Source organism: Triturus cristatus, chromosome 1_2 (assembly GCF_964204655.1).
Source record: "Triturus cristatus chromosome 1_2, aTriCri1.1, whole genome shotgun sequence".
Classification (NCBI taxonomy): domain Eukaryota; kingdom Metazoa; phylum Chordata; class Amphibia; order Caudata; family Salamandridae; genus Triturus; species Triturus cristatus.
Window position 1 is genome coordinate 828,662,080 of NC_140580.1, and position 25,178 is coordinate 828,687,257.

At 45.3% G+C, this 25,178-nt stretch overlaps 1 protein-coding gene across 2 annotated transcripts in view; it reads left to right on the forward strand.

Moving 5' to 3' along the window:
• The window catches only part of ESPN (espin), an 888,237-nt gene extending 869,265 nt beyond the window's left edge, over positions 1-18,972 (forward strand). For both annotated transcript variants that reach the window (XM_085608893.1, XM_085608894.1), the window contains one exon: positions 17,916-18,972. In XM_085608893.1, coding sequence (XP_085465019.1) covers positions 17,916-18,063 — 148 coding nt within the window. In that variant the 3' untranslated portion in view covers positions 18,064-18,972. The remainder of the gene's footprint in view (positions 1-17,915) is intronic.
• The last annotated feature ends 6,206 nt before the right edge of the window (positions 18,973-25,178 follow it).

Sequence of the window (25,178 nt, forward strand, 5' to 3'; positions counted from 1 at the left end):
CTGCACATAAACAATCATTTTTTGAAAATGCCGTTTTGCAACTTCTATGTGTGCTGCATTAAGCAGCACCCATAGAGGTAACAAAAAGGCATTTAAAAATTGTTTGTGCAGGAAGGGGAACCTTCTTGCACATAAACAATGATCCCCTGCACGTATTGCCGTGCACGTATTGCCTGTGTTGCCGCTAGGCTGCTAAGTGTAGCACCAGCACAGGGGTAAACGCATGGCTGCACCATATTCTTGTAAATATGGTGCAGCCCTGCGTTTCTGAAGTGGCGGAGTGAGGCGTTAAACCAGGAAGGCTAACGCCTCACTTCGCCACTTCACTTGTACATATGCCTCTTAGTATCTGCAACATAGAATCTTTGGCTTGCCCTGTTGGAAACATTATCTGCAGAACCAAAAAACTTGTGTGGACCATGCTTAACACAAGTCGTCAACTTATACTTGCACACAGAGTTGCTGTTCAATACAAAGATTTAGAACATGTTCAATACCTCTACATACCTATGATACATTGGCAGCACATGTGTTTTGTAAACACTTACACCCATTAGCTGGACACAGACTGTACAAAATTAGGTATAAAAGCAATTTGGTAGCTACCCACCACTATGTAAAGTATAAAGCAAACTAGCAAACTCATTGGATGTTGTCATCAGTGATGCTATTTGAGTTGTGATCAGTTATGTCATGAAGGATGCCATTGAACATGCATAAGTAATGTAATATGTGAGGTCATAAGCAGTGCATGGTGGAGGCGCAAGTGATAGCAAGAACTGCTACTATAACTGGTGAATTGCTGTGGTATTTTTTGCTCATAGCGTTATTGTGCCGCTGACATATTCACCTAACTATAACATTACCTTAACCTTGGTACATCTCTAGTCATGAGTATAGTAACAAACAGGATCAAGTGCTACGTCCGCTTCCTAGGAAAGATGAACATTAAAGGCCTCTCAGCCAGCTCCATCATCTCAACATCCCCCTTTGCTTTCACGTCATTGGGGGGCTCCCCCTGAAGGAGCCACTCATAATTCTCCCGCACTTCCCTATTGTATTCTTCGAAACAGCTCACTAAACAGCAAGAAAAGGGGGGCAGAACAACTAGTGCCCCAACAAAACAATAGCAGCAATTTCGACCTTCACTGCCACATCCCCATGTTCCGTCCCCTGACCCGACCCCCCCCCACCAACCCCATGTCCCCTTGTGCAGACAGCTCTATTGATAGCATCTCTGTTCCCCGGTACCTCGCCTAGACAGCTAAAGCCTTAGCGGCACTTTTCATGTCTGGTTCTCAGCCTGACCGCCGACCCCCTCCCCCTCAGCACCTCGCCGGGTCTCAGGGTGTCCCCATCTAGGTGTGTCAGGATCTACAAGAGTGTGTTCCACTGGTTCGCTATTGGTGTTCGCCTAAGGCCTAGTGTTTCCTCCCTCAAGAGGGCCGAGCCCTCCGCCCCTGCCCACACCAGCATTGAACTCCGCCACGCTCGTGCTCGGGGAGGTTCCGCTGCCTTCCAGCATTTGGTAAGCAATCGCTTCGCCACCACCAGACCCAGGTCGAAAAATCGAGAGGCGACTTTCGTGGATGGGGCTCTACGAAACAGGTGCAACAGGCAGACTGGCCACTCCAGCGGCGCCAGCCGACCCGTGCATGCACTTAATGCTCCATGCACCATCCGCCAGTACAGTCCCAGCGCGGGACAGCTCCACAGCATGTGAACCAGTCCAGCATCCAGCACCCCGCAGCGTGGACAGCCTGCGTCTGCTCGATGAAAATACCGATTTATAGAGTCGGGTGTGAGATATGCTCTATGTAGAATAAAGTATTGGATTTGGCGGAATCGCATGTTTCTGGGGATCCGCGTAGGAACCTGCAGCGCTCTGCTCCATTCCTTGTCGGTTATGGGGCGGGCCAGATCCGCCTCCCATTTACGGCGTAGCGAGGATAAGTCGGTCGCCGTATGTGTGCGCAGGGAAGCTGCGAACCAGCGTATCATATGTCTCCCCCGCCCCATGACATGTAGATATTGCATCGTGAAGTGCTGCTCTGTCTCCTCTCTGAGATCTCCCCACCGACTCGCCAGCGTCGATATCAGTGAGCGGTGGCGGAGAAATTGGCCAGTTGGTAACCCTGTCTCCTCCGCCAACAAGGCGAATGGGACAAGAGCCCCATTTCGGTAGAGGTCCCCCAATGTGTGAATATCCGCCGCATGCCAATCTGGAGTTCCCCGCTACTGATGCAGAGATCTCCTTATTAAGGTATAGGAAAAATACAAAACGTTTTGACATATATGTATCCTAAATATTAATGTACATTAATTTTATATATTTATTTTAAATGTAGATAAAAATAATAGATGCACAATTGACTTAAATACCTTGACACAAAATATGTGATTAATTTAAATATATTACATTAAATAAATTATCTTTTAAGGTATTATTAAAACAAAATGATCTAGAGTAAAATATTTATCTATAATGTATTATAAGTTACAAAAAGTTAGCAGGGAATTAATTTAAATGAATTTACTTAATTTTATTAATTAAAGAAGGTTATTCAAATGTTCAATCATAAACTAATATTTATTTTGTACTTGTATATAATTTTTTTAACATTACATTACATTTCTATATATTTTTTAAAAGTCGAATGAATTTGATTAATAGGGTTGAGTGTTGGGAGTGAGTCATGACTTACGAAAGGTGAAGCCTTGAGTGTGTCATGATGGGCCCATGGTTGGGCACAGTGTCTGCTCATGTGGCTAACCTCAGCTGTGTGCAGCCACAGGCAGAGTATTGCTATCTATGGATGCTGTCTTCAATGATGTCTTCAATGATGCCATCAATGTGGTTATTTAATATGTCATATGTGAGGTCATAAGATGAGCATGGCGGAATCCAAAGCTGGCAAATTACAGTGGTTTTTAGGATTTGTTATGTAACCATAACTACATTTTGGCTGCACTTGGATTTGCATTCCTCCCAACAATAAAGTAGTAGGGAGAATACTCTGGGGCATTGTATTTGGTGTAAATGTATGCATAAAGTAAATAAATCACATGCTTTCTAAACTGGAGATTCTGGTGTGGTTTTGTGGTGTTGAACATGAGAAGTATGCTGGTTGATGTTCTCTTTCATGGTATTTCCTAGACTGTGCTCTTTCTTAGCTTAACATTGCAGGTATTATGGTGTGGACGTAGTCTTTTTCACCACTACAGGTCCATCATACATCTGATGAGATCATTTTTGGAGTCATGAGCATAGTGGTTGACCATCCATAGTGGAAGAAAAACTTGTCTGATAGGACTTTGACCATAATCTACAACTTCTGATCCTTTTAGGTGATTGCTTGGTTGTGCCTGTTGAGGAAATCAGAATGTTCTCATTTCCCTTATTGTCTGGTGCCAGGGAACAACAATCATTGTAGTCCAAATTCACAGTAGGAGAATTATTATTGTTGGTGCACACGGTACAGAGCTGCCACTCCATTATCTTGGCTTAGCTGGGCCATAAAACTGTCTTCAGACTAGGTCAAAGATCTGCAAATCTGCAATCTGATGTGGCCTTAATCATCATGGAGGAACTTCAGCCATGTAAGAAATTGGGTTATTGATTGAAGGGTGTGAAAGCCCCAACAACTACAATCCTTGTCATGGTGAACAACAAACGTTACTAAATTTACCTGTGTTTAACCCTCTGCTAACTTAGCCCAAAAGCAGTTAGACTTAACTTAGAGGCAAAACGTATTTATGCAGCACACAAAAAGTAACCAAGTGAAAACATAACGCAAGAAAAATCCCAAACCAGTTTGGAAAAATAGAGTACTTTTTTGTAAATAAAACGAAACCAGAATGACACAAATCTATTCAGAAGATATTGAATTTTAAGTTTAAGCCAAAAATAGCCCCAAAAGGCACAAAATGTCAACTGAGGGTATCTGGTCATGATGGACCGGGACAATGTGACATGTTCAGGATGAAAATGGAGGAGTGCAGGCCAGGCACAGACCCACTGGGAGTTGTACCTTATTTCCTTGGTACAAGATCTGCATGGTTTTGCTAGACCTTGTATCTGTCTGTGTTGGTTCTTGTGAAATGTTCAGCTGAGAGGCAAGGCTTTGCAGCATTTCTGGTCACTCAGTGTCAATTCTGATGAAGCTGTCAGCTGTGTGGTGAGGTCTTATGGGGATTTGCATTGTTCGATGCTGGTTCCGAAGAATCTTTCACCTGGTGGTGAAGCATTGCGGAGCTTCGCATCGCTTAGCTTTGGATCTGATGAAGTTCCGGATGGCCTCTGAGTGGCTTTGCAGAACCTGGCATTGCTTCGCGCTGGATCTGATGGAATCTTCAGTTGGGCATGGAGTAGTGCTGTCACTGGTGCAAGCCAAGGGCCCAGGACCTGGGAGGCACCAATTAGGGATCAGGACTCACTCGAGCCGAGGCCAACAGCAGGGATCAGGCAGGTCTAGTTGCAAGTCCAGAAAGATCCAGCTGCAGCGGGTCAGCTAGGCAGTTGCAGAGAGGCCTCTGAAGCTTGATGTGTCCCTGTAATTCACACAGGAGGTCAGCCAAATGACCCTTGGAGTCACTCTGGGTTGTCTGGGATAAAGGCAAGCTGGTCCAGTCTTCCTTCTCAGACAGCAAGGCAGTCCTTCACGCAGCAAGACATTCCTCTGGCAGCAGGGCAGTCCTTCTTCTATACCTTCCACAGATCCAGGAGTGTTTTATGAGTCGCTCTGGAGGTCCATTATTTATGCCTGGTGCTATCCTTTATGTGGAGAAAAATCCCTATCCTACCCCCACATCTGTTTCTGGAAAGTTCTTTCCCTTCTCCTGTCAAGGCTCCGAACTGTCTGGGAGTTGCCAAAGTCAGGTCAGGCCTGGTGTCAGGTTCCTTTGTGTGGGCAGCAGGATTACAAAGCCTTTTGTGGATTAAGTGGGGCTGGATACAGCCCTTTCCCAGTCATACTGCTAAGATAACTCATCGTGTCCATAACTAAGCCCCCTTTGTGTTACTCTGAGGGAGCAATACAAAAACCCCAGCAGCAGAGCTATTCACAGTCATTTGACCCAGGACACTGGCAGAAGGCACAGAAAATTTGGGACAAGTAAATGCCAACTGTCTAAAAGTGATATTTTCAGAAATATAACTTAAAACCCGACTTCACCATTGATGCGAGTTTTAAAATACAATTTATTTGAGGGTAACCAGCATATCTCTAACTGCTCCCAATCTAAAGTTATCACTTATTAAATGTAAAAAGGTAACCCAGTGTTAGTCAACGGGAGAGGTAGGCCTTACAACAGCGAAAAATGACTTTAGGAGCTTTCCGCTGCCAGGATATGTAAAACTTGTTTATTTGTTTTAACAATGCTAGTTTCTGTATTTTTTGTGCATAGGTTGAAATCATCGAAAATGCTCAAGCCGGGGTCCCCGGCTTCTAATAATGACTCAGTGGTGGTTCTCGAATTCCCAAAAAGATTCAATGGCGGTCCCTGAGTTCTAGTAAATATATAGCTGGTTCCACAGAAGTCAACAGGTTAAGAACCAATGGTCCAGTCAGTTTATTATGGTCACCTATAGCCTGGCTCCAACAAACCACATTCCAATGGGTCATTGTGCTATCTGAATAGAATAACCCTACTGTTTTACATGTTCGCTGATTCCATGAAACAGGTGGATCCTAAGGTGACTTGGAATACCGTCCTTTGATCACCCCCAATGTGCCAAAATATTGCAAGCTGGTGACTGCTCCTGCTTTCTCACTCCAGGAGTATGAAACAAACTCTCTCACCAGAGAGAACAAAAACAAATACATTCTCATCAGGGATTTTGACATGGCATTTTATGGGTTGAAAGGCACAAAACGTCTGTGCTATGCCATCCTCTGGGTATAGTCTGGGTCTTGCAATATAAAGGCATTCTGAGTTATGGAGAAAGAAGCAGAAAAAATATGATCTCCAGCTAGGTCTGTGCAGGATGGCCATCTGGGTGTTGGATTCATGAAGAGAGTGGACCTCACTAACAAAGATTATGTTCCCCCAGGAAGATGAACTAGCTTGGGTAAAATGAATGTCAGGAAAAGAAAACAATACCTGAGACACACTAAAGGAAATAAATAAGGTAATCAAACATCTGGGACAAACCAAATACATAAATCCTATTTGGAACAAAAGACACATGATTGATTGTCTCCAGCTTTAGGGTGGCACAAGTCAGGTCAACAATGCAGTAAACTATATACAAGATCATCTATATTAAGTACTCAGTTCACTCTGGAAGAGTGCTCTTCCTTTCCCTTCGTTCATGCACATTGCTGTTCTCAGGTGAAGCCCTGGCACCAAGTAAGCTCCCATAGGTGTGCAATGGATTTGAGATAGGGTGTACTATTTGGGGCCATCAGGGGTGGATGAGTGTGAGAAGTTGGCCTGATATATGTTGTCCACTAGTTATAGTGGGCACCCTGTATCAGTCCAAACAACCCCTTATGGTGATAGGTTAAAGACAACCTTTATTGAAAGCTATCCTAGTGGTAGCTATGGAGAGCAGCCTTCAGGCTAAGTCTTGAAGGAATGTAAAGCAGCTTGTTTTACCAGTCTATAATCTCTTGAATGACCAAATGAAAGGACAACCACACCAGGTATATATTTAAAATATATGTCTTTAAGATAAAACACACCCCTCTAGTCTCTTTATGAGGCTGGAGTTCGAAGTACTTAAGTTACAAGTCAGTATTCAACAGTAAAACCACAAATACACGTTTGGGCCCTTGGGGCGTACCAAACCATATACCAATAAAGTGATATAAGAACCACAACTGAACTAGACACAAGGCCTAGAGCCTGTAGAAGTGCTTGGACCACAAGGAACCACCCAAGGTAGTGACACAGGGGACCCACAGGGGACACGTGCAGTGTGAGAACACAGCCGCTAATCGCCGTTAACTTCTATGGGGAAAGTCGCGGTTGGAAATTAAGAGTTTAAGGACACTTGGAGGACGACTACAAGCAAACCCTTTTGGACTTAGAGGTGTCTAGGGCCAACACCCACGGGAGCACCGGAGTACTCGAGTTACCTCACCCAGGGAAGCCGGGTGAATAGGTGTCAAATGGTGTCGGGGCGCGGCGTCGTTTTCAATGGAAGCTGGCAAAGAAGTGCTGCTGCCGTGAAGAGGAGAAGTGTCTGGAGAGATCTAAGCCTGGATCGAGGATGGAAGGAACCTGAAAGCAGAGGGGACAGAGTCTGGGTCACTTGCCTGTGACCAGGGGCACGATAGTCCAATGCCCACAGATGTCGGGTGCTTCAGGTGAGTTGACGGTTGTCTTGAGTCTTCAGGACGAGGACCAGAAGCTAAATTCGAGCTGTCCCACAAAGTCTGTCGAGTGCTGCGGTGTCGGCGACCAGGATGGACCCAACAAGCCTTGGCAATGGCAAGTCAAGGGGAAACAGAAGAAAGACGTCGGTGCAGACCAGCAAGGTCTGGGGTACTCACCCAGTGAGGGTAAGTCGGGGCACGTCTGGAGAAACCAGGAAAGCACAATCAGAAGAGGAGTTGCCCTCATGGGGACCCACTAGCCAACAGGCTAGCGATCGCAAAGGAGCCTCGAGCAGTCGCACTGGAAACTGGCCCACGGGTCACTCGTGGAGTGGAGGCCAGAGATCTTCGGTGCTGTAGATGCCCAAGGCTGGGGCTACTCGGAGCCCAAAGCACAACTTCGAGGAAGACCAGGAAGATGGACCGGCAAAAGTTCACGGTGTCCAGGGGTCACGGTTCCACGTCACCCACGACAGCCACGGGCCTCAGCTTTGCTGTGGACTCAGGGTAGCCTCGGGAAAGTCTGGAAATCCACCTCTGGTGATGCAAAGACTTCGGCATCCGGCGGGAGCTTCAGAGTTGCAGACCGGACAGTTGCTTCTTTGGTGCCTGCCAAGCAGGGGAGTTACTCCTTGACCCCAAGGGAGATTTCTTCAGTCTTCTAGCGAAAATAGAAAGTCGAAGGTCCAGGATATATGTTGCAGAGTTTCGTCAAGGGTAATCTAAAGTCTCAAGGACTGGGTTCCCATACTTATACTAAGTTTGGGGGTTGGACATACTCTGGGGACCCACCTATGGGAGGGTTTGGAAAGAGGGGTGGTTACACCCATTTCCATTGTCCAGTTTCGTGCAAGAGCAGGGGCAGGTAGCCCCTGTAACCGGTTTGAACTGGACTATGCACAGGGACACTAAGTGTGCCCCCAGTGCAGGACTTCAAAGCACCAGAGAGTGCTCCCGCCCAGCCCCAATACATATCTGCCTGTCTGGGGAGGTGGTTACATCAGAGGAGGTACTCCGAATGCTGCAGTGGGGCTCTGCTCATGCAGGGGCACCCTCTCACATAAATACCAAGCACTCTTCCTTCAGGATGTGTGTGCAATGGTAGTGATATAGGTAGCCTATACCACAGTAAGGAGTGCAGGCACCACCTTACCCAGGCTGCAGTAGCAGACCTGTGGTGTCATTTTGGAGTGCTTCCCAGGGGTGGCATAACACATGCTTCAGCCCCTGGTAGGCCTCTGAAGTACCTATGCCCTAGGTACATAGTATACCATATACTAGGGGCATATAAGGCACTCCAGAATCCAATTAGAGATGTACCTAATGTACATGGAAACCATTTTAGAGAGGAAGCAGCTAGGCTGGGGTCTTGATTAGCAGGGCCACAGCCAGACTAAGGTCGAAAAACAGTGAAACACCAGCAAAAAGTGGGGGTACCCATGTGAAGCAGATCCTACTCTCCTATAATGAGTCCATGGAAGTCTGCTTTGGGAGGGAGAAGAGACATGTTCCAGTGCCCTGCAATGACCGCACAGCCAAGATGACCTGGGTGAAAGAGGTGTTCCAGATGGCATGCCATGCAAGCCCAAAAGAAGGAGCAGGAAATGTTCACAGAGCAGAATCCAGCACCTGTCAAGGTGTGGGAAGGAGGGAGATGAAACAGCGTCAAGTCCTTCTATTTGACGTATGACACTGAAGGACATAACAGTGTGGATGGGAGAGCAATGTGTGACCTTCCAAGAATGGTCAATTTGTGTACAAAGTCAAAGTCATAGTTACTTTAGATTTGGAATGGGCAAAGCTGTATTTACACGTGCATAGTTAGGTGGAGAAAAAATCATTGAACGCAGCAAAGATGGGCAAAGTTTCCAGTCTTTAACCTTTTTAATGGTTCATAATAGAGCCCAAATCCCCAACTCTGAATGAAGCCAGACATCCAGGAGCAGGACATCGCTATAAAAGGAAGGTAAAGGTTCCTTAAGAGGTCTCCTGACATGGTGCAAGGTGCAAGGGGCATTGGTAAGAGGGAACACAAGGCTGGCTGAGAGGCCAAGAAGTCTCCATGTTGAGACTTGCAGAGGTAAGGGACTCACTACATGGGATGGGATGACAATCAAGTGGCACAACACTCCTTATTGCCCAAAGTGTTCCCTTGTGGCAGTTGAAATATGTCCCACTGCCTCGAATGGTCACAAGCACTGCACCATACTTTCTTAGAATTTCACATACTTCACAAGGTTTAAACCTCTTGAAATTTAAAAAGAAAAAATAAGTAGAATTTGTGGAGTTGTGAGTAGCAAGAATTTACACTTTTGGACATCCTTACTTTAGAACTCCTTGTTAAGTATCTGAGGCATAGTCTGAAAGGTTGTATGAAAATTGAAGGCCAATACCCCTCGGCCAGTCTAATCTGTCCTGTAGGTTGCAAAATAGGCCTTTGCTCAAATGATCCAGGGATATCATGTGCAGTTAGCACACACTGCTGTGGGGAATTGAAAGTCTCTCAGTTCCCAGAACTTAAGGGGAAGGTGCATTCAGGAAAGTATGCCTCACATAATTAGGCAATGCTTAAGTGACTCTTTTCAGGGCTTCACTCCAAATACACACACAGGTGAGGACAGGCATTTTGGAAAGAGAAAAGGATTTAGACACAGATAATTTCAATTTGAGTTTCTTGATTTCAAGATGGAAGGTTTCTTTTTTACTTCGGTTTTCATACCCCCAGAGATCTGAAGACAAGAGTGAAGGTTGTTGAAATTTTAGGTCCGTACAAGTTCTACAAGCAAGTGTGAATTTTCCTTTTCTCCAACTGTAGCCAGTAAAGTGTTCTCAGCACACGTGTTATGTGACAAATCTGTTGGGACCTGTGGTTAAATGTGGTAGAGAGTAGGTCATGGCCTGGCAGTCCAACATTGCACATGCACTCTAGGCCAGCTCCAGTAGCCCTATATTCTATCCGCCCGAAGTTCTGCTGAAATGCAAGTATCTTATCCCCTTGCCGCCCCTACATCGACCCTGGTACCTTTCGGGTCACTTGGCGAGGAGGGGAGTGGCGTTGGGATGCTGGGACACCTCAAAAATACCCTGTGACTTGTTGGCTGTGTGGTCACCTAAGAGGAGTGCTCCGGCGTCTGTGTCGAGTCACGGCGGTGGTTGAGGCCTGGCCGAAGATGGTCTGCTGGAGGTTCCTGCCCTGCCAAGATCCGGTCGCCTCTCAGATGTGACAATTTAGGGGTAGGCTTGCTCGGAGCAGATGGAGACCGAGATTGATCGAGTCCCGGATCGTCTTTCCTGGGGCCGTGGCTGAGGCCCACCGAGAGCTGACATCAGAGGCAGTCTGGACTGCGCTGGCTGCCTGGAGTGGCACGGTGGGCCCCCGCTGCTTGGCCGATACAACAGCAGTGGCGGGGCTCTGGAGTTTGGGACCCCACTTTGTAAAGAGCCTGGAGCCAGCTCTCGGACTGTGACCGCCTGGAGGTTGTTTCAGGGGGTGGCAGGAACCTGCGGTAACCGAGCGACCTGCTGGGAGTGCAGACTGCAGCTCCTTCCCGTCTCGGCAGCCGGACCTGGCCATGGCAGTGAGCGCGACCATACAAGGGCCAAATAGATCCAGCGGCTACATCGAGCCACTTTGATGGCTTTGATTGTGCTGGGGTGGGGTTGCCTTGGATGCAGCGGCGCCCGTGGTGTGCTTGAGGCCCCTGAGGAGTGCAGCCTACAGCTGCTGGGGTCTCGGTGGCCGGGTCGGGCCGGGACGGACCTGGCACAGGCCCCCATTACCCGCGCCACTGCTGATGCTACAGAGATCTTGACTGTTGGAGCGGAGGTCGATTTTTTGGCCCGAGATTTGGCCCGCGCGCCACCAGGGGCCTGTGGAGAGAGGAGGCCCAACAGGACACATACTGGGCCCGAGCGAGATGGTGGGGCTCCATCACACACTCTACACCCGGTGACGAGCTGCTACTGAGCCCTTCTGAGGACCTGCCATTGGCTGTGGGAGCTGATCCACTACAGACACCGTTGAACATATTCCATAGGTAAGGCACCCGTTGGGGGGGTGGGGAGTGCTCCCACCTGTGGAAGCGATCTGGCCAGGCCCCAGTGAGGCCTGTGGGTGGTGAGTTCCCCCTCGCGTCTACCAAGTGAGACTGAGGCCGCTGCTGACTTTCCTTGTCTCCCACTACACACACAAAGACACCCGGCGCCCCCTTCCCCCCAGTTGGGAGCCCAGCACCCAGATTGAGACACCCGTGTGTGCCTTACCCTCGTCCGCACAGGATAAGTTGGCTGCTGCCTTGTGGGGCCTAGAAGCTCCAGATAGAGAGGGCCCCCCCATATTGGCACGTGATAAGCCACCCGGCGCTGCCTTCACACAGAGCACGATGGACCGCAACACTGGGGCTGGCGCCCCGGCTTCAGACTCTGGGGGACCGGCTGGTGCATAGCTAGATAACGCAACATTGCTGACAGCTATTACTCAATCTATAGACATGCTGGACACCAAGATAGGCGCTGTTGGTTCTGACGTGATGCTGCTGCTTCAAGTCCTGTGAAATGTGGTTGAGAGGCTTACAGAGGCTGGGACAAGAGTGTCCAGTGTGGAGGACACTGTGACCACCCTCTAAAAGAAAGTGAACTCCCTCGAGACCCTCACCAAAGGCCTTGCAACGCGAGTGGAGGACGCTGAGGGGCAAGCCCGCAGGAACAACCTTCCATTTGTGGGCTTTCCCAAGCGATGCAAAGGTGAAGATGTAGGAAAGTTCCTCACCACATGGCTAGCAGACTGGATTCCGGCTGGATCCCTTTCCCCGTGTTTCATTATCGAGGATGCCCACCATGCTCTGGTGAAGAGGCCCCCCTGGCGCCAGGCCGCGGCCTGTCATTGCCAGGATCCTTAACTTCCATGACAGGGACACTATTTTCAGGCAGGCTAGGCTGAAATATTCTCGCTCTCTTGATTCCCAATATATCATGATATTCCTGGACTATACCAGACTGGTCCAGCAGTGTCATCAATCCTTCCTGAAGCGAAGGCTCGCTTGAGGAGCCTCAAGCTCTCCTACGCGCAATTATTTCCGGCCTGCCTACAAGTGATATACAAACCTTGTACACTCTTTTTTTACACTCCGGTGGAGGTTTTTGCCTAGACGGGTGAGGAGATAAGTGTGAAGCGACACACACCGCCGCGGCTTGACTCAGACTCGTCTTCCAGCGATCTTCTTCGTCAACAGCCCAAGCCCAAGGGAAAAAGTAGACACAGATTGGAGTCATCGTGGCATTCCATTGCGCGTAGTGAGGACCAGTCTGAAACTCCCCAGGTCTGATATGACTATCCATATTGCATGTTTATGACTTTGGTTGCCCCGACAGAGCCGGACTTTACTGCTATATTCGCCTACTTGCATGATGGCAATATAGATGGTCTACGCACCTAGAGAGATACCACCCAAACTCTGGGAAAGACTCTAGGTTAATGGGCCATTTTTTGGGGTAATCCGTTGGAGGGGCCTGGTCTCCAGCCCCAGTTGGGGATGGGATGATGCCAGATCCTCGATAGGTACTTCAACGGTTGTGAGGTATTGGGTGAGGGTGGGGGGTGGTTCGGACTGTTCAGTTGTTGCTTGTGCTATGCGTGACTTAAGGACTTAGGTGCTCCTCGCACAGTGACTGCGCACAACTCATGTCCCTTAGATACCTGCCACCCGTCCAGATGACAGATGTAAACAATAGTATTCCGCGGGGTTGGCTCCAAATTATTAACTGGAATGTTCAGGGTGTCCTAGACAAGGTGAAGCGGGGGCGGTGCTTTGGCAGGTGAAACGTCTCGGGACGGACATTTTGCTATTACAAAAAACACACCTCCTAGGTTCTAAAACACCCTATTTGTCTCGATTTGGCTACAACCATGCCTTTCATTCGAGGTTCGCTAGAGGTTCCCAAGGCATGGCCATTGTGATCCACTGCAGAGTTCCCTTCCAATTTTCACGCTCATCGGTAGACACGCAGGTTAGGTATGTTGTTGTGACAGGATCAATCCACAGAGAACAGGTGATCCTAGATAGCATATGCGCCCCACCCCCACTCCTCCCTCAGGCCCTAGTAGACTGATTGATGGCTATCTGAGTTGACATCCCTGATCGGTTGACGGCACTGGGGGTTGACTGGAATGATGTTATGTATCAAGCTCAAGACAGGTAGTGAGCCACGGGGGGGGGGGGGTTGGTGGGGTCGCGCAATTTGCGACTGCGGACCCTGGTTGACAGGATGGGATGGGTTGACGTTTGGAGGATGCTCCACCCGGCTGAGCTGGGCTTTACCTACTACTCCCACGTCCATGAGTTGTTCTCTCATCTAGATGACTTGTTTGTACCCTCTAGCTACTTTCATAGAGTCTCACACGCCGCAAAACTGTCCTGGAGTCTGTCATACCATTCTCCGTTGTCGCTTGGACTCTGGGTGGGCCCTGTCCGTCCTCCCTTCCACTGGTGTCTTTCCCCCTGGCATTTGCAGGATCAGCAATACCGGACACACATGCAGTAGGCCTTGATATACAGGGACTGTGGCCTTGGCTGCGACTTTATGGGAGGCCATGAAACCGACTCTTCCTGGAGTCAATATCTCACTCTGCACCGTGAAGCATGAACAACATCGTGAGAAGTTCTTGCAGATGGAGTCCGGCATCTTGATTTTAGAGTGGGCGGGGCAGAGGGTGGGGAGGGGGCCTGGCGCATCGTCAGTTGGCTCTAGCGCAACAGCTGTATCAGGGAGAACTATTAGAAGAAGGATGGACTGCTTGGCTGGCTTCTCGTAGTCAGATATATCAATGGGAAGACAAATCCTGTAAACTACTGCATCGGCTGTGCCAACATGCATTACAGCCGGTTCATGTTTCAAGCATTTGCGACTCCAATGGCGGTATTTTCACCGATCCCTCAGCGATTGCAAAGAGCTTACACCAAAAGTGATGCGCTGCCAGATGCCTTAGTACCGACATTTCTAGACCACCTACCCCCGAAGGCCCTTTGAGACACGGCTAGGTTGCTGCCTGAAATCCCCCTTACAGTTAAAGAGTTAGTGACCACCCTAGCTGACCTACACCCAAGTAAAGCTCCAGGTCTCAACGGCTTTACATGTGAATTTTTTTAAGGCATACGTGCCACAACTAGGCATCCATGATCTCGAGACATTCCAAATCGCCATAGAATAGAAGAAGCTTCCACGGGACTGGAGACATGCTGAAGTGGGGGTCTTCCTCAAACCAGGCCAACCCCAGGATTGTCACTCCTCATACCGCCCAATCTCCCTATTGAACATAGAAGCCAAGCTACTCGTCAAAGCCTTGGCCAACCGTCTCATGCAGCATATAACTGTTTTAGTACACCCGGATCAGGCTGGCCTCATGCCGTGTCATGCTATCCGTCACAATAGCCGCCATGCTCACAATGCCATAGCTGCTGTAGCTCGTCTGGGATGCCCGGCAACTCTATTATTGGCCGATATTGATAAGGCCCTCCACTCTGTCAGCTGGACTTATTTGTTTGCACTTCTGTGACGCCTCAATATTGGCCACAGATTTCTATCATATGTTAGTCTACTATATACAGAGCTTACTGCTTCGGTGCATGTGGCTGGCTCAGCTTCCCCCCGATTTCCTATCCGGCATGTTACTCGTCAGGGTTTGTCCCCTGTCTCCATACTTATTTGCCCTGCGGGCCATTGGCGACTTGGGTCAGAATAGATGCCCTGGTTCGGGGCTTTGAATGGTCAAGAGAGGTCTTAGACCGCATCATGGTATATGCCGATTACGTCTTATTTTTCCTTACTGACCCGCATAGAACAGGCCCCAGGCTCCTTCGTATCATACAGGTTTTTGGAGAGACGTCCGGTCTATATTAGAATGCCAGCAAAGCCATTCTGTGGCTCATACAGGGGGCACATGCCTTTGGAACATGGTCGGCTGATCTGACCATTGCCACAGGGGGCTGCAATATCTTGGCGTCTTCTTGTCCGCCTCTCAACCTATCTCGTGGGAGCATAACCTAGCTCCATTGACAGAACGAGTAAAGGTGAAATCGTGGTCACACCTGCCACTATCATTATATGGACTATTCGCCATCTTTAAGATGGTATCCCTTCCCCGTCTCTTATGCCAGTTGCAGAACCACCTATATCCGATTCCTGCCTCATGGTGTCGACAAATAAACGCACTATTGGGACAATTTTTATGGGAGCAGGGTGCAGTACGGATGGCCCTACAAACCTGCTTTCAGTCTACATATTGTGGTGGCATTGCATCTGTGGGCATCCAGTTATATCATGCAGCGTCTCATCTGCAGGTGCTTAACGAATGGTAGAACAGCGACAGGGATGATCTTGCATATGCAGTAGAAAGATGGGCAACGGGTGACACCTCTCTTCGCACATATCTATATAGTGGGCTGGGGCTTCAGGCCTATCTGCCCACGATGGGAGTGGTGTTTCAATTTTAGAGACAGTCGCAGTTGCAGATGGGGTGGTGCGGTCGCCTAACATAAGAGACACCACTGTGGCATAATGTTCGCTTCCCTCAGATGGCCAACCTGTCCTGGTTCAGAGGATGGGACAATATTGATATATCCTCATTGGGGGAAGTCATGCACAGCCAAACTCTTAAATCTTCCAGAAGCTCGAAAGCAAATATGCCATGCCACATCAACCAATTTTACAAATATATACAATTTTGTCATGCCCTGTCCCCCTACCTTAAGAACCTAGAGGATCTTCCAGAGTCCAATCCACCAGAAGGCAAACTACTCATGGGGAGCTGGAGATCACAAATTACTCAGATATATCAATCTCTAATTACCAACACCACAACATTTGATGCCTTCCACGCAACCTGGCAGGGTGACCTGGGTCTGATAAAGGATGACGACTGGATCGAGGCCTAGAATCTCCACAAGGCGCGGCCATTTCTTCAAGCCTATTCATCATTTAATTCAAATATCTACACTGTGCATACTTTACCCAGCATAGGCTCTGGCAGACCGGCCTGGTGGCCTCCCCCACATGCCTATAAAATGTGGCAACGGCGGGAGTACCTTTCTTCACACAATATGGTAATTTGGTGTGCTTACAAAGTTCTGGCGGGGGGGGTTAAGACATGCCTGTCCAAGATTTTGGCCTGGGATCTCCCCATGTCTCCGAAATTGATTTTTTTATACGTCACCAACAAAATCGGGGCAATAGGTTCAAACGACACCTGCTGAGCCTGGGCCTTACATGGCGAAATGAGATGTAGCCAGGCTGTAGAAAGCTACCTCCCCTCCTTTGCTAGGTGTATGGAAACAGGGCATGGACTTCTGCATGGGTGTAGGACTACCAATATTCCAAGTTAGGGGATGCCCACAGAGACATCCCAAGATTTGACAGCGTGGGTGGAGTATGCAACCCTCTTTTGGAGCCCCTGATCCCTGTAGCACTGCATTCAGAGTATGAACCGCGATAGGGATACTGGCTTATTAAACCGCTCTACGATTTATATGTGTCAGGAGACATTTAGGCGCAGGAGAGCAGTTTCGGGGGAGCATAGTAGTGACATTGTACATTTAGTTGTCTTGTTGAATGATATTCCTTTTTTGATTTGTGCTGATGTAGATAATAATGACATACCTATACGCATTGACCTGTACATGTGTGGATCGGGCCCAGCGGGCCATATGTGGCAGAAACGACAAATGAAATCTGTTTTGAAAAAATGTGGCGGAGAGTGAAAAGGACTTAGTAACACCAATGAGATTTCCATAGCTCCCTCGAGTTTATCGATTCCTTAATCAGTTTTGGAAATCACTGTGGCTTCGATTACAGAACAGAAGTCTCATTGCAATAGAAGTTGTTTGAGGCATTTTAAAGAGAAAAGACCTTCTCAAGTCAACTTAACATTGCAATCAATTTGATTTTTCTTGTAGACGTTGGCATGAATCCAAAAGCTGAAGGATTTTACTGTTGTGGTACATTTGAGTGGGGGATTTCTGTTTTTAGTTCATAGATACATCCTATGTATATTTGTGGGGGTGGTTTTCCGCTAAGGAGAATGAATTCTGACTGTCATGATTTAGTTTCAGCAATTCTCCGACATCCAGTTTAAGATGCTGTTTAAGGCGCTTTTGAGAATGAGCATATCATTGAAGTGGTAACCTTTCATGTAAAATTATGTCCTCCCCTTATTGTGGATGGACACTCCTCATTCTTCATTCAGGACTATGGGATATAACTTACTCTCGCTAGTAGGTTAGGTGTAGGCTCATAGACTGGGCTGAATATGTTCTCAACTACTGCATGCATTAGTATTCAATGGAGGTGGAATACCATTTTGGAGTTGTGTTCAGTGCTAGGGAATTCAGGGATATTCTCCTGCATTTTTGCCAAATCTCAGTGAGAAAATATTGTTTGTGGTGGGTATTGCTTTATAATTCTAAGGCATTTTATGAGACTGATGTTTATTCTTGTGTTGGACATGATTAGGGGCCAGAAGGAGAAGATGAGTCCCATACAACAATTCTTGAATAAAACTGGCATTTATACTTAATGCTTCTTCTGTTTACTTCCTTTTAGAAAAGAACAAGAAAAATTGAAGAAAGAAGAAGAGGAAAGAGAGAAGGAGCAAGCAGAGAAACTTAGAACCCTCGGTTATGATGAAACAAAACTGGCACCATGGCAGCGGCAGATCATCCTAAAGAAAGGAGATATAGCAAAGGATTAGGAGCACAGAGCCCAATGGTCCCGACCTTGACAAGAAAAAGGAACTCCTTAGATCTCCAGCATGAACTGTCTGTGGACAATTGTGGGGACTCTTTGGTTAAAAAAATCGATCTTTACTCATTCCAGCATTGCTATCTGATAAAAACATATGTTGTAAACTATGACATGTTACCAATAATTCAGTAACGAAATGCAACAGTAGTGCCCAAGATGAAATAGATTGCAATTTCAAGATGTAGTATCCCTTCCAGCATTATTATGAGAACGCTCAGTTACAACCTATGTGGGTCACCTTACATTGTGGAGAAAACAAAAGTTCTTAATGTAGATGCGTGTGTAAAATGTGTTATACATCCCATGCTAGTTGTACAATGTGCTTTGTGGACTAGATGCAGCAACTGAAAGACCGCTGGTACACCTGTTGAAATATTGTTCAATATCTCATTCGCACACAGTTTCTTGCTTCTCAAATATGGGGTTTCGTCATCCTAATACAATGTACTTTTAGTGTAAAAACAAACAGAAGGATGTCCCTTCCAAATATTATGCATCGAAGGTGCATGTGGATTTATGAATGTTGTATATATTAAATGACTAATATATGTTAGGTAGCATTTAGAATATGTAATGTGTAGAAAGTGCATTTTTTGCAAGATTCATATTTTAAAGAAATTATATAGCACAGAGATATAAAGAGAGTAACATATTTGGTTTATGATATATATATTTATTTCTTCAGATGCCATATTGATGTATAACAAAGCTCATCCAGTGACATTGCCATTTTAGCATTTTTCTATACATTTTTGCCATGTGTTTCTTGCAGCCTTTCACACATAATTTACAAGCACATTTCACACACAATTCTATACCATCTTATAACAATAAACCGTCTGCATTAATATTTCTATTCACTGTCTTCATTTCTATTCAAAGGGACATTTTTTACCTGTTTATTCTGAACATTACCACAGGAGTAATTATTTGAAATGTGTTTGCTGGGAGACCTGGCATCACCTATTTTGCAATGTCTTTCATTCATTTATGTTTTCCTATCTTAGAAAATCTGTTATTAGTACACTTCACAAGAGATAACGCCATAGAGCAACATATTTTTTCAAAATAATCTCAAATGGAATCAGAAATTGCGAGGATGAGGGAGAAAACAGTAGAATCATTATTCAGAATATTATCTAGGTTCACATATATTTCCACCAAGGGGAGGAAAAAACTGTATTGATTATATATTCACGTCCCTTTGGCATTTTGGCCTCTTTAAGAGTTTTGAGGTGGCGAAATATGAGGGCAGTGACCACTGGGCAACTACAGCAGTTCTTGATTTGTGTGAGCCGGTATCCCCTGAGAGGGTTTTTCCTTTAGAGATGTCCTACCCGCGTAGGCTTACAACACGTTTGGACACTATGCATCTTCAACAATTAGCATCCCTTCAGTTAGAGGAGATGGTCCCTATCCACCCTATTCATGTTGATGATGTAATTGTGTGGTATAATAATATTGTGCAACGAATTTTGGGCTGCATTTTAGTGAAAACAAGTGAAAAGGGTGGACACATAAAATCACGCCCAAAGGGCTTCCCGGGCTGGTTCAATCAAGATTGCCAAAAGTTTAAACGACTTGTGAGACAGACAGCAAGAAGTGCTAGGCGTCGTTTCGTTCCCTTAGCTACCCAAGAGCTGGTCAAACTTAAACGCCAATATAAATCCCTTGTGCAGACGAAAAGGGCAGCTTTTTATTATAGGAAGTGGGAGGAGATGCAGGAGATTATATAATTAAATGATCAGCAAAAATTCTGGACAAAGGTCAAAGAGTTTAATGGTCAAATTAGGGGTACTCTGGCCTGTATGATTCCGGAAGCCCAGTGGGCTACTTATCTGACGGAGTTATATAGGGGACGTTTAGGTTCAGATGGCCCTCAGCATATCTACGGGCAAGTCTCCCAGCCAACTGGTTCTCAGCAAAGGAATTTAAGGCAGTTATTGAAAGAATAAAACTCTCTCGTGCCACCGGCCCAGACAATGTTCCAGCAGTAATAATCAAAACAAATAGTGTCTGGTGGGCTACAATTTACTCTATCTTGTTTAGCTGGGTCGCAGGGTCTGGCCTTTACCCCTTTACCTGGAAGGGTTCCATAGTGAAACCGATTTTAAAAAAAGGGAGCAGAACAGACCCAATGCATTATAGGCTTGTAAGCCTCTTGGATATTTCATTAAAGATATTTTCCAAGATTATCTTAGCCAAACTTAAAGATTGGGCCACCGAAACTAAGAGAATCCCACTAGAACAAGGGGGCTTTCGGGAGGATCATTCCACTATAGACCACTGTTTTGCTTTGTGGGCTATTACTCGAAAGGTTCTGGAGGAAAATCATAGATTGTGCAGTTGATTTGTAGATTTCAGGACAGCCTTCGATTCTGTTGACAGGGATATTTTGTGGGGAAAACTTGCTGCTTGGAATCTACCACCATACCTTCTTGGGGCTCTTCAATCCTTGCACTCTGGCAATTGGGCTCAGGTGGAGTTGGACAAGTCAGGACGGTTGTCCAAAAGAATCTCGATAATGGCCTGCGCCAGGGGTGTGTTTTAGCACCCTTACTCTTTAGTCTATTTTTGGCCGACCTCCCAACTGTTATTTCCCAATCAAAGTCTTTTTCGCCTAAAATTGGGGACCAGCATATCGCTTGTCTGCTTTATGCAGATGATTTGGTATTATTGGGCTATACTCCAATTGGTCTGCAGAGGAAACTTAATTCATTGGCCTCTTATAGTAAGCAGAACAAGCTCTGCATTAATTTGGAAAAGACTACAATTATGATTTTCGGGGAAAAAGTGCAGAGTTTTTCCTGGTATCTAGATGCACAGGTGGTGGAACAAGTGGATCAATATAAATACCTGGGTTTAACTTTTAGGAGAAATCTGAATTGGGGCGCGCATTGGGATGCCATTAAGCAAAAAGCCCTATTGCAGGCAAGCTGTCTATCGGGATTCAATGGTAGGTTCGGGGGGCTATCCCATATCCCATTACTAAAGTCCTATGAAGGGAAGATTCCACCGTTAGGCCTGTATGGGGGAGAGGTATTTTCTCTTGATTCAACCTATGAATGGGAGAGACTGGAAGGGGTAGTGCTTAAAAGACTTCTATCACTCCCCCAAGGTACCATGGTCCAGGCTATAAGGATAGAGTGCAGTCTGGTTTCTTGGAACATGGCGGCCGCTACTCGGGCTCTAAGATACTTTAACACTCTGTTGGAGGATGATGAGGTGGTTAAAGTCTCCAAATTGTGTTGGGAAGAGATCCAAAGCAGTGAAAGGATGTGGGCAAAGGCCGTTAGAACCAGAATAACTGTAATGAAGAACCTCCATTTAAATAGTGGTACAGTCACATCCTGGCTCACTTTTCCAGGCAAACGAGTACTGAGAGAATCTGCTGCTATGGCGTCAGAACAAATTGATTTATTATATTTAAAGACGAAATCCTCTGTTAGCTTCTCGTTTGCTTCATTTGGCTAGGATTGTGTTTTCCCTTATTTATCACAGTTACCAGGTCCAGGTTTGAGAAAATACATTTTAAGAGTTCGGGTGGGATGTAAACCAATCTATTCATCCCACCTACATAGGACTGTGGTGCACAATAATAGTGGTCTTTGTCCCTGCTCTTTGAAAACTAAATGTACTCTCACGCATCTTCTTATGGACTGTGTTTTTTATTTTGCAAATCGGATCAAGTTTTTAAGACCTTTGTTTTTTAAATATGATGCTCTTCATAGGAACAAAGCGGTGGAGTTATTGTCTGAGATGCGATATTTAGATGTGGCAGTTGGGATTGCTCGGTTTTGCGATCTGTTAAACAGAATTAAAAAAAAAAATGAATGTAAAGGAAAGAAAACAGTTGTGGGGAAAGGCAGAAGATCTTAATCGACAAGAGGAATGAAGGCAGTGGGGGCAGGATGAGGAGGGTGACATTAGGAGAAGAAGATTTATCAGTTTAGATAGCAGTTACATATGTAACTTACATTTTTTTTCCTGAACTGAAGTGGGTCTCCTTGAACCAAATGGATTGTATTTTCTGCTTTTAGAAGTCTTTCAATGTACTTACCGTATAACGTTCTCTATACATACTTCCATGGGGAAAAAAAGAGAGCTCTTTCTTTTGTTGACCAATATACAATATTCTGTCCATTAATTGTTGAAGGTATAGAATGATGGTATAAGCCAACACGTTTTGCTTCAGCATATCTTGCCATAGACATTTTTCAAGACTTTAAGATTTTTTCAGTTCAGATAACCCAGTCAGTTGAAAGTGGGTGGTCCACTAATTTAAGTAAGGGTAGTTGGGTTCTGATGTAGTAATCTACCTGGATCCCCCAAAGGGGAAGTATCTAATCAGAGCATGGAAATGATTAATGTTAGACCAACGAGACTAACTACTGATATAGCGGCATCCCAGACATGATCGTGGTGCATTACTATATGTCTTTGGGGGTTATTTTATGAATGTACATACACACAGCTAAATATGTAAATAATATGAACTCAGAAGACATACCATTCTTCTGAGATATTTCTGCATTATGTTATTTCTCCAGAAAAAATATTGAAAAAAATTGTTTGAAAAATACACAAGTCTTGTCTATCTCCAATAACATAGGTGATAGAATTGATGTAGTCATCCAAAAAAAGTTTTAATAGTACTGGGTTTTATAATACTGTTAAAATGACAGAGACATACCTCTGTAAGGGTATACTGGCAGTGCTTATTGAGATCATATACTTTTTTATTCTATCAATAAATGTACAGCATCTGACCAGCTTTATCTTGCCCTCCATATTTTTTTTAGCGTTGACCCTTTACAGGACTAAACTATTATGAGTTACAATATAATTTAGTCCGAATTCAGTCCTAATTAAATCTTGCAGCATGTAAATTGGTAATATAATGCCATGCTGTAAAGATTTAAATTAAGTCAGCAAACAAATGGTTAGCTTCTACTTTTTGTCTTCTTGGCTATATCAGGAACAGTACATTTTTTTATGCTTTTTTATGAGTATGCAAGTTGTGAGATAGGGAAGTATCATAACATTAAGAGAAAAGCAGTTAGTGGTAAATCCTATGAATTATCTGTTAAAATCAAAATAAGAAAGTGAAAAATGAATACATCAAATACCTCAAAAAGTGTAATCAGGATCTCAGAAGACATAACAGGGCATGACCAGAGATAACAATTATGCCCGTTTCTGATTTAATTGCATTAGCGGTTAAAGTCTCACTTACCCAAATGTAATCTCCTGTACCTTGAGGACCATGGTCAGACAAAAAAGAAAATTATTTTGGTGTCAGAATTGCGCTTCTTTAGGAATCAAGTCTTCCTCTAATAATGCCAGTACATTTTGAGATTTCTGAGTTATCATGAATACATTTTAACGTAGAGGTTCTATCAAGAAAGTGTCCAAAGATTTTATTGCAATGATCAGCTACAATATGATTCTCCCAAATTTATTCGATCAATTTAGGTACAATACTGTTAAAAAATAAGTGATTATTGTGTAGAAAAATTAATGTTAAACTCGATACTGAATCTTGATGACCATAATATGTAACTGAGTCTATTTTCCCTCATTATCATCCCTGTATTGGGAGCTTTGAGACATAAAATTGCTGCACCTCCTTTACTACCATCAGAAGGTGAGTATCTTCAAGTGTGGTAATTTTGCCTTTTTGGATAAAGTTTAAGAATTCTGGATGCCCTTAAATATATCTGATATTGGTATTGAGAAATGTGTAATTTATGACCAGACTGTAATACCAGTTTTTTTCTTTAGAATTGCTGACTGTCTGTACTACGTCTGCAGTATCCGAATTCCTCACTGGTTCTTAAATATATATCCCAGCATACTTCCCTTTCTGCCTACATCATCAGGTCCGGCTCCTTGTATCTGACCATAAATCATGAGGCACAGGATCAAGACTGATTTGCATATAGCTGTGTCTGAACTGGGGTGGCGAAGTGAGCTAAAGAACGATGATGTATTCAACCCAGATCTGTGACTGGGGATGAGTGTCTGAAAAGTTTTAGCGCTCCGTCCATCATCTCCTTGTGTTTGCTTTGTTCGTCTCAAGTTGGCAGGGTATGCCCAGACGTGGGTCCCTTGCTCACTTTGCCACTGGATTCAAGCTAGCCTGGCTTATGAGGGCTGTTAGCCCGAAACCGGTCCCAGGATGCCTGTTTCCGGTCCAGGGAAGACATGGCTTGGCAGTTCGGGCTGGACTGTTCCCATGAGGCACTGGGTCAAGACTGATTTGCATATAGCTGTGTCTGAACTGGGGTGGCGAAGTGAGCTAAAGAACGATGATGGATTCAACCCAGATCTGTGACTGGGGGTGAGTGCCTGAAAAGTTTCAGCGCTTCGTCCATCATCTCCTTGTGTTTGCATAATTCATGTTTGCCAGTGCAGTTCAATGAATAAACATGCAAAATGATGGATCCTTGCTTGTCTTTCATGTGGAGCTCTGGGGATGACAACAAATTATATGCTGCTTCTCTCATAGAACTACCAAACTACCATAGCTAGATGTTACCACCTAATAATATTTAGTGCATGACTGACAACCAAACCCTTTTTACAACATGCATTTTGCCTCTGACACCATTGATCACAAAATTTGTTTTGTCAGCTAGTCTGTTTAATGACTGCGATTTGAAATCGATTTTTTCATTTACTTATCAATTTTTGACTGGACGAACACTACTCATTTGTGATACACTTATTATATACATAAAACAGTGACATATATTTACATTTATACAGTGACTTCATAACATGTCAAAATAACACTGCAAAGAATTTGAAAGCAATCAGGAAGCCTATTTTGGCATAACAGTAATCATTTGTCCGATACTATTTGACTTTAGGAACTTGAGCCGGTTGGCTCCTATAGTTCTAGCTACTGTTGCGGTCCTTGGCAGAGTCGGGTACTTGTGACTAAAAAGAGTTCAACCAAGCATACAGATTATGTTCATTCTGTGTATTTGCTTGTGTGGAAAAACTGGTGTCTGGGTTAGTCTCTCACAAAAGTGTTCACGATCTCTGCTTATTCGC